This window comes from Homarus americanus, unplaced genomic scaffold (assembly GCF_018991925.1).
Source record: "Homarus americanus isolate GMGI-L3 unplaced genomic scaffold, GMGI_Hamer_2.0 scaffold39675, whole genome shotgun sequence".
Taxonomy (NCBI): domain Eukaryota; kingdom Metazoa; phylum Arthropoda; class Malacostraca; order Decapoda; family Nephropidae; genus Homarus; species Homarus americanus.
The window spans coordinates 9,336,891-9,348,276 of record NW_024736071.1 but is presented as its reverse complement, the minus strand read 5'-3'; the positions used below and the strand labels follow the sequence as shown (position 1 = coordinate 9,348,276).

The 11,386-nt window shown below is 37.0% G+C and overlaps 1 protein-coding gene across 1 annotated transcript in view; it reads left to right on the top strand.

The window, feature by feature from the left end:
- The window catches only part of LOC121871699 (tuberin-like), a 218,355-nt gene that overhangs the window by 154,312 nt on the left and 52,657 nt on the right, over window positions 1-11,386 (top strand). Inside the window, exon 23 of the mRNA XM_042374111.1 lies at window positions 10,241-10,426. Coding sequence (XP_042230045.1) covers window positions 10,241-10,426 — 186 coding nt within the window. The remainder of the gene's footprint in view (window positions 1-10,240; window positions 10,427-11,386) is intronic.

Below are 11,386 nucleotides of genomic sequence, written 5' to 3'. Positions count from 1 at the left end.
CACACATATAGTTAGATTCTAATTTACGACGGGTTAGGGACCCCAGGTCAGAAGTCCGATAGATAAAAAGAAAAAATTTTTCAAAAAAAAAAAAAATCTACAATGAAATACAGTATACTAAATGTAATAGGATAATGAGGAATGGATACAGTGACTGAGTTATACTCTACCTTAAATGTAGTCAGTTGAATGCACACAGGGCCCCTATAATTTTCTATTTACAGGATACATGTGGAGATTATATTAATTTTGAAAGAAGCAGAAGAGGAGACAGGGCTGGGTGGGTCATCAATGTTGCTTTCTTCTAGACAGGTTTATAAAGGTGAAAACATGCTGGTTGAAGGTATTGGTCTATCTTGAGGAGTGAAGAGGGTACTGGGGTGGGGCGGAGGAGATAGCATCAGACTTCTTGAAATAGATGTCCAATTTAGACCGGGTACAGTTTGGTTTTTCTTTCATTATAAATTTCTCTTGTAGCAAGCAAGTGCTTCCGGATCAATTCCCATCAATTTTGGCATAACGCTCATAATTTTTGATCCATGTGCCATCAAACATTTGCATTGCTTTATTAATTGTAGCAATGCCTCTGCCATTTGTTTCACTGAAAACTTTTTGGGGGGTGCAGGTTCTTCACATTTGTCTCTCTCCTCTGCAATTTTCGTGTACTAGTCTAATAAGATCCTCGTTACTGAGCTCTTCTGCTAATTTCAACCAAACCGTCCAACATCTTCAGTATCAATTTTAACTCCAGCTGTTTACCTAACTCCACTATCTGTTACTAATATCCAATATAACTTCAGTTTCATTAAATCCATTGAAACTGTGCACATATCTTTTTCAGGATTTACTTCCATATTCCATTCATGCAATGTTTTGTAACCTGATCCCATGCTGCACTAATGTTCTTTATACATGACAAAATGTTGTACTCCTCTAAAAACTCTGAGCTGCTTTCACCTTCAGTTGCAGCAACAGCCCGAGGTTTAAGGCCAGCGAAATAATACGCTTAGCTAAAGGCAATAGTGAATCTTTGATCCAAGGGTTGGATGATAGAGGTAGTGTTAGGTGGAATGCATACTACCTTAACATCAGGGTGCATGTCGTCCAGGGTGTGGTGGGGTCCTGAGCATTATCCAAAATCAGTAAAATCTTTGAATGGAATATATGTTGTTGCAGACAATACCCTGGCCGTGGAATGAACCAATCCTCAAAACAGTACTAGGGTCATCCAGGCTCTCTTATTACTGATAAACACTGGCAGTGTGTGCTTGCTGACATGTTTAAAAGCCCTTGTTCTCTGAATGATAGATCAAGAAGGGCTTTAGCTTGAAACCAGCAATATTCCCCACAGAAGTGTAATTCTGTTCTGCCGCCTTGAACCGTGGGCATTGTTTTCGCCTCTTTGTGATGGCGTCCGCCTCAGGCATGCGCTCACAATAATCCAGTCTCATCCATATTGAATATTTGTTCAGGCAAATAATTCCTCTTCCCACAATCACATCATCTAACCTCCTTAAAAGCTTCAAGAAAGACCAACATCGGCACTAGCTGCCTCTGCACTCACCTTAACATTGTGTAGACTGTAGTTGTTTTTTAAATCTATATCAAACCACCCATGACTCCCCTGTAAAGGCTCTGATCACATTCATCTCCTCTGCCTGCTCCTTCAGGCTTTGGAACAGGCTTCTTGCTTTATCAGCGGTTAGAAGGCCTAGGGCACACGCTTCTGTATCTGGTCTTCTATCCATATCAATGAATAGGACCTTTGTCTTCTTTGATATTAATATAGTTCCCTTATAGGTGTTGTCTTTCACTACTCACGAGAATACGTTCCCTTGTCCTTCAGAATATGATGAGTCGAGTATGAGAACCTAGGTCGAAAAGAGATTATTGCTACTGTTTTTCCATTCTCATGCTGTGTTATCTCATTTCATCTCAAAAGTAACTGCCTGTCTCTTTGAACACCACCAGCACTCTCACTTTTTACACTTTCCAGTCATTATAAAGTCAATTAAATACGATAATAACGAAGTTCACAGCGCACATCAGTATAGGACACGAGAGAGCCAAACAGAAACAAAGCGGCCCACTGGAGTGAGTGTACCCACGAGTTACCCGAGACGCCGCCCACCCACTACCGGACGGAAATCGTTTCGTATAGAAAATGTGCTATTTGAAAATATTTTTGGTCATGATCCGTCATGTCGATGTCCCGACGTGGCGACGTCAAAGCAGGTCTGTATACCAATGGACGAAGTCCATGTAGTCGTAAATGGGTCTAGCTGTGTGTGTATATATATATATATATATATATATATATATATATATATATATATATATATATATATATATATATATATATATATATATATATATATATATATATATATATATATATATATATATATATATATATATATATATATATATATATATATATATATATATATATATATATATATATATATATACAGAGTACAGACTGTACTCACCCCTGAAGATGTGAATTACACGAAAGCGCTTGGGAACTTCGTGTTTTCTTCTTTCCTTGTGGTTATCAGCATATACCTAGATCACGCGCACCTACAGTGATTTACTTGCATATACAGGTTGTACCTCTCTAGTCTGGCAACCTCGGGACCTGACCGGTGCCGGACCATGGAAATTGCCGGACCATGGCAATTGCCGACCATGGCAACCCTTTTCCTGGATAGATAGTGACTTGTGCTTATGCCTGGAAGCACTAGCACCACTTTCTGTGTCATGGTCTCTTTGAAGACATATTGAAGGGTTAAATGTCGATAGTAGCTTCTCAAATTTCATGAAGTTTTAATTCTTAACGATTTTATTGGAACACACACAAAAATAAATAAATAAAAAATTTTGACGGCGAAACTTGAATTTCGGACGGGTTTGAGCGGCCAACGCAGATGACGGCATAATCGTAAACAGCGCCATTTCTCTTATGTACAAGATTCATTATTGTTTATTACTGAATGTCTTTTATTGAATTAATGTTTATATGTGCAAAATGAGCAATACAATCTATTAATACGTGAGAACATTAAAACACATGAGGAAATGACACAGCATTGTTTTCATTGATTACAAAACCAGTGACTGACTGGTTCTACATATAAAACTGAAGAAAATAAGACCTGGTTGTAGCTGTAGTTAAATTAATATGGTTGTTTTAGTAATGTTATTTAATGTTAATAAATGGAACAATTGAAGTAAGCTAACGATAATGGTAAAGAAAAGAGAGATCGATATGTAAGTGCGATGCTTAATGCGGAAAAAATATCGTTATTACTTACATAAGAATATGAAAGCAACACTTATTTACTGTTCATACATAAGAATATGAAAGCAACACTTATTTACTGTTCATATATTTTAATTAATGTTTCTGAATTTGTTTTTATTGAATTAATGTACGTGCAAAATTAACAATACAATTTAATAATAATACGTGGAATGTTAGAGGAGACGAGACTGTTGCCAGCATTGTTTATGTTAAGTTACTAAACCAGTGACTGATTGGTTCTACATATAAAACTGAAGAAAATAAGACCCTGAGTTTAGCTTTAGTAAAATTGATGTAAAAATGAATATGGTTGCTTGAAGTACCTGTAATGTTATTTAATGTTAATAAATGGAACAATATAAGTAGCTAACCATTAATGGTAAAAAAGTGAGACTGCTAGTATGTAAGCATTACATGGTAAAATATATCGCTATTACTCTACATAAGAATATGAAAGCAACACTTATTTACTGCTCATATATATTGAAGGGTTAAATTTGTACTCTGTATAGACAAGCAGAGAGATAGAGAGAGAGCAGTCAACTGCTGGATGTAAACAAACCTTAATTTCCGCCGCTTTTTTTTTTTTATGATTAGCCCACCTGGGCATAGGTCACTGACCCACATTGGGGCCTGAGGGCAAAAAATTTAATCCCTGTAATAATATAATAATTCAGATAAAAAAAAAAAGAGCTGCCTATCTACCTATTGGACAAACTAAAATCGCTCCAGACCACGGAGCCGGGACCACAGAATGCCGGACTAGAGAGGTACAACCTGTATATACAGTATATATATACTGTAATATATATATACTGTATATATATATACTGTATATATATATATAGTATATATATATATATATATATATATATATATATATATATATATATATATATATATATATATATATATATATATATATATATATATATATATATATATATATATATAGCTAGACCCCGACTTACGACTGTTAACTTACGACCGTCGGACTTACGACCTCCAGATTTTTATTAAAAAAAAAAAATTTTTTTTTTTTTCTTCAAATGACACACGATTTTCTATACCGAACGTTTCCAGTTAATGTAGTCTCCATGTATAATTAGAAAATTATAGGGATTCTATGCATTCAGCTGACTACATTAAAGGTAAGTGCTCAGTCACAATTGTATCCATTTCTCATTATTCATTACTTTACTGTACTGTATTTCATTGTAGATTATTTATTTAAAAAAATATATATATAATTTTTTTTTTATCTATGTCAGACTTACTTACCGGATTTGGATCCCTAACCCCATCGTAAGTCGGGGTCTAGCTGTGTATATATATATATATATATATATATATATATATATATATATATATATATATATATATATATATATATATATATATATATATATATATACACAGTTGTACCCCACTTAACGCGGTCAATAGAACCCAGAGGGTCCCGTGTTAAGTGAAATCCGCGTTAAGTGAACAACAGAACATATGGGATTAATTCCAATAGAAACCGGCCCGACCCCCAAACTCCACTTTTTGAAGACACATAACTATGTTGTAGTAAAAATAACATCTTAATTTTATGATGGTACATGCACACAATTAATACTTAAGATAAATAGAGAAATACAGTCGCCAAGTTAATGTCCATTCAAATAATGGACTCAACTCCCTCCCCCTCTTCTCACACTACACTGCCGGCTCTTCCCTCTCTGAGAAATTTTTGGGGGAAAACTACTAAATTTTAATAAATAATACCTCAAACTAAAGTTAGGATAATACAATTGACATTGCTGGATTCCTTGTAAGACCAGGAATATTTTGAATATAAATGTCATATATTTTTCACAAAAGATAACATAGTTACTCAGAGAAAACATTTTATCTAAAATTTGTATGTCTAATGCAAAATATATGATGTTTATATTCAAAATAATCATCAAATTATAAGAATTCCAGCAATGTAAATTATATTCTGACCGGGTAATTTGTATGAATTTTATGAGCTAAAACAAATATCTTCAGTTAATAAAAAAAAAAAATATTCTTCACGACACTATCTGTCAATCAAAGTACCCCACCTTGCCTCCCCCCCTCTTCCAACCGCGCGGTCAGTCCCAACCCTCCCCCCCACCCCCACCAATCCTCCCTTCAAGAGAAAGGGTGGGTGAAAAAAATAAATTTTAACATTTTGTATTAAATAATACCTCAGATTAAAGTTAGGATAATATAATTGACATTGCTGGATTCCTTGTAAAACCAGGAATATTTTGAATATAAACGTCATATATTTTGCACAAAAGATAACATACTTACTCAGAGTGAACATTTTATCTAAAAATTTTATGTCTAATGCAAAATATATGATGTTTATATTCAAAATGATCATCAAATTGTAAGAATTCCAGCAATGTAAATTATATTCTGGCCGGGTATCAGGCGAATTTTTATGAGCTAAACAGGCAGTCAGGCAGGTGGGCGGTGGGGCAAATTCTAAAATAGCGTTTGAGCCGACACTACCTACAGATATAGAAAAAACTGTGTTAAGTGAAAGTTCGATGCTCTGGCGAGGCAATCATATATGAAAAACGCTATGAAAACAGCTGTTAGGCAGGGTATTACCAGTATATATATATATATATATATATATATATATATATATATATATATATATATATATATATATATATATATATATATATATATATATATATATACATATATATATATAACTAACTAGTTTTAATTTTATAAAAATTGAGTATAATGCTATAACGAATGAAACTCCTACAACGAACATTATTTATTTATTTTATTTTTTTATTTTTATTTTTTTTTTTTACTAATTTATTGTTTTTTTATTACAAGTATTAATGATACTCATTATTTCAGGGGTTTAGATGCATATTTATGCACTTTTTTACAATTTTATATTATATTTTTCAGTAAGTGGTTGTATTTGGGGGCCTGGAACGGATTTATCCTATAACGAACGAATGCTATAACGAACAAGGTTCTAGAACCAATTAGATTCGTTATAGCATACCCCACTGTATATATAATATATATATATACAATATATATATATATATATATATATATATATATATATATATATATATATACAGTTGGTCCTCATATTACGCGGTCCCGCATTCCGCGTTTCACTGTTAGCGGGGTGCCTTGCCAGAACCTAGCATTCTTACATTCCGCGGTCGCGAACGCCATTACGCGGAGAGTGTCTGGCGCGACGCTATTTTTAGATTTTCCCCTCGCGCCACCCGCCCGCCCGCCTGCCCACCTGCCTGCCTCTCCCTCCTCCTCCCTCCGCTTGGGCAAGCGGCGCGGTAAGGTTGCGCAGTGTGTCTTTGTTGCGTTATCACTGACGTCATATGACGTACAAGACCTGTGATTGGCCATGCATCCCTACCCTCCTCTGCTGCTAGCTGTAATTGGCTTAAAGTATTATGACGTGTCCACCCGGGGGAGGGAGGGAGGGAGGAAAGACGACGCTTGACCTAGCCGCGACAGTTTCATCCCTCAAGGCCACTCCGTGTTAACGCGCATCCATTGTTCCGTAAAATGGCTTCCGCCGGACCACCACCCCCAGAGAAAAACCTTTCCTTACTTGGACCCAGCGGCACTAAACCAAAGAAGACACGACGTTCCTTAAGCTACGAGGTGAAGTATACCATCATCCAAGAGTTGGAGAAAGGAACAAGGCAGGTTGATTTGGCGCGCCAGCATGGCGTGAACGAATCTACGATCCAGACTATAAAGAAGGATTCAGCCAAGATAAAGGAGCACATGAAGATCACAAAGTCGACAGGTGCTTCTATGATCAAGTATTTTCACAACCAGGTGCTTCTCAAGACAGAAAAATTACTTGTGAGGTACTTGGTGCGTCAGGCGCGACGGAACATGGCGGTCGACACGCGCTCTGTGATGGACTACGCACGTGAACTGTACATGGCAGTGGCACGAAAGATGGGAATTACAGAGCCCAAACCCTTTAATGCTTCCTCTGGGTGGTTACAGAGGTTTAAGATCCGGAACAAGACCACCAATATAAACATTGGTGGTGAAGAAGCGAGTGCTGATCGTGCTGCGGCTCGGGAATTTCCTCCGTTTTTACGTGAGATTATGGAGGAAGGACAGTACAGTGACGACCAGGTGTTTAACATGGACGAATCTGGTCTTTTCTGGAGAAAACTGCCTTCCAAGTCCTACATTGTGAAGAATGCCAGCAGGATTCGGGGCCGGAAAATGCAGAAGGAACGCATCACCGTCCTGTTTGCCACCAATGCCTCCGGTACCTGTAAGCTCAAGTTATCGGTGATCCACACAGCACGCAAGCCGCACGCCTACAAAACCATGGACATGACCAAGCTAAATGTCCACTGGCTGACAGCACGTAAGGCATGGATGTTCTCTACACTGTCCCTCTCCTGGTTTGATGACTGTTTTGTTCCCGATGTAAAGAAATTCTGTGAGCAACAGAATGTCCCATTTAATATTTTGTTGCTGCTGGACAACGCACCAGGACACTCGCCCCTACTGTTAGATCGTCACCCCAACGTAAAAGTGGTCTTCCTTCCTCCCAACACTACGTCTTTAATCCAGCCCATGGACCAGGAGTTGATTTGCAATGTGAAAGCTGCATTCTCAACAAAAAAATTCCAGCTCCTGAACGACTACACCAACACCAGGGAAGAGTTGCGTGACCTGAGTGACACCACCACCGATAGCAAGAGCGACGAAGATGAGGAACAACGGTTAGAACAGCAAAAAATACTCTTCAAACAATTCTGGAGAGTATTTAACATCAAGAAAGCTGTGGACATCTTGGTGGAGTCATGGGATCAGCTGTCTATTGCTACAATTCGTCACACATGGAGACATGTGTTGCATGGAATACCAGGTGAGAGGAGGAGTCAATCTGTGACTGGTGAGGTTCAGAATGTTGCAGTAGCAGTGGACCATGCCAGAGAAGCTGCGCAGACTGTTACAGTTCCAGGCTTCTCCGAGACCACCAACGACGACATCCTGGAGGTGATCAGAGATCCTGAAGTGACTGCCGACGAGATGATGGAAGAAGAACACGTCAGTGAAGAGGAGGAAGAAGGTGCGTCAGTCTCCGAAGAACACAATTTAAGTCATAGTGATATTAAGGGTGCCATGGAGTGTGCAGAGAAGATGAAGTCCTTCCTTTCCCGCGACAATGACGATGACCGCTATGAAGTCTTCCATAACCGGCTGGTGCAGGCTATGGAGCCGTACATCAAGGTGTATCACGACAACATCAACGCCAGCCGTCAGCAAAGCATAACAGATTTCTTCACCCGCAACCCACCACAGCCAGCCCAAGCCAGTGATAGTGACAGTGAAGTTGACTTTGAGGGATTTGTCAGGGAAGCCCTGACAACTGTAAGTGACAGTGATGATGATTCACCTAGTAATGGTGATTCACCTGAGGGCCAGTAATCTGCCCTCTGCCTCGGAACCAGCCTCCTTCCCCGTATGCCGACCCATCTCTTCTATTACCGTAAGTGTTCCACCTAACTTTTAAGGTAACCTTCATTTTTCCTATGTTAACCTTTATCTTTCCTAACCTAACCTCTTCTATATTACTTGTTTTTTCATACCATCATAAAGTTAAGATAAAATTTTTACTACAACATAGTTGTGTGTCGTCAAAAAGTGGAGTTTGGGGATCGGCCTGGACTCCATTTCAATTAATCCCATATGTTATGTTGTTCACTTTACGCATTCCTCACTTTCCGCGGGACCCTCCGGGTTACATTAACCGCGTAATATGAGGACCAACTGTGTATATATATATATATATATATATATATATATATATATATATATATATATATATATATATATATAATATATATATATATATATATATATATATATATATATATATATATATATATATATATATACGTCTTATATAATATATATATATATATATATATATATATATATATATATATATATATATATATATATATATATATATATATATATATATATATATATATATATATATATATATATATATATATATATATATATATATATATAATTTTTTATTTATTTTTTATTGGGCATCTCCCTACATCCTTGTGTAAGGTGAAGCGCAGAAGCGTTTACAGCGCCCAACAGGGAAGCATGCTAAGTTCATGCTTGCCTCATGAGTTAAGGGCGTAGAAGCCTGAAGAGTCAATGGTTTATGTCTAAGCAAGTTATTGGAAGCTCCAACAACTTGTCCCTGAATACGAATTCGCAACTTTCGATTTACAGCAGGTACCTACTTTACTGCTAGGTGAACAGGGACCAAGGGGACTAGGAAGAGTGTCCAAACTTCTTCCGCCGGCCCGGGAATCGAACCCGTGACATCTTGCTTGCGAGGCAAGCACCCTATATCTGCCCATTATTCAAGTCATATAGAGGCCTAACCCAGAATTTGAATGTGTAGTTAAGATATGAACCCAAGACAATACAACCTCCATTTTCAAACTTTTTTCATAGACACAGTACGGCCAAGTATATTGACTAACAAGTCGTCGACCATTTTGTGGCAATTTCACTACAGTACTTTATTTTATGTACCACAACCTGTCAGTTAGTGAGTAGAGTAGTTCATACATGATGGCCTCATGTTTTTATGTAAAATATACAGTACAGTACTCTGAAAGTATATCACATTAAAGTAACGGCAGTGATGTTTATTAGAGAGATAGAAATTTGTCTGCTCATCCATTCATCATGCTAAATTATTATTTTTTTAAATTAAATTGGTGAAAAGAAGATATATTTTGCTGAAATGGATTTAATATTTTTTTTTTCATTATTCATGTCTTTTTAATGGAGATGTATATATGTTCACAAGTATTTCTATTTTTACAGATGATAAAGAACCAGGAACAAAGTCCCCCACAAAAGGGCTTACTTCACCCCTAAGTGATCGTCTTCTGTTTGGCAGCCAGGAAAACACTGCTAAGGACACAAATTTTAAACAGAAACATAAACAGCATCATTTGTGTGCATGTTGGTGCCAAGGGTGGGCAGAAATATTCATTAGGCAACCAACTGGTTGGTGAAAAATGGTTTCAGTTCATTAGGTTACAGTATTCCTTTGTGTCTTAGAAAGGGGCTATGCACTATTTGACATAGCTTTTTAGATTAAGGTGTTTGTACCATAAAGTAAATCCTTCCCACTCCACAGTCGTACAAAAAACTGCAATTCTTGTAATGTACACCCACTAAAATATTATTCTGCACCTGTCATATTGTATCACGCCGTAAGGGTGCCGAATAATTTTTTAGTGGGTTTACATGATACTTGTACACACACACACACACACACACACACACACACACACATATACATACATACATACATACATACATACATACATACATACATACATACATACATACATACATACATACATACATACATACATACATACATACATATGTATACATGCACAATACTTATATGTACACCCACTAAATAATTATTCGGCACCCTTATGACATGATACAATATGATATGGGTGCCGAATAATTTTTTAGTGGGTGTACATGATACTTGTACATACACATACACATGTATACATGCACGATACATACATGTACACCCACTAAAGAATTATTCGGCACCCTTATGGCGTGATACAATATGACATGGATGCCGAATAATTTTTTAGTGGGTATACCAAGCACATAATTTGCTATTAACAAATACTGGTATATCTTGCATGAGCAGTATATATGTGGCTTTTTATCTAGTTTTTAACAATTCATGTCACCTCATACTATCCCATGTGGTCTAAAGGGCAAGTAATCAGGTGTCCTGTAAAAAAAAAAAAAATGGGGCCCACGACTTCAGGGTCTTAAGCATATCAAGTGACAGTACAGTATACAGTAAAAACCCTGAATAACAGACTAATTAAGTCTGATTTGTTGCGTTCTACTGCACAAAGAGTTCTTAACTAATTTAAATGCAGAGCATTCACATGAGCAAGTGGAAACTGGAAGGGTCAGCAG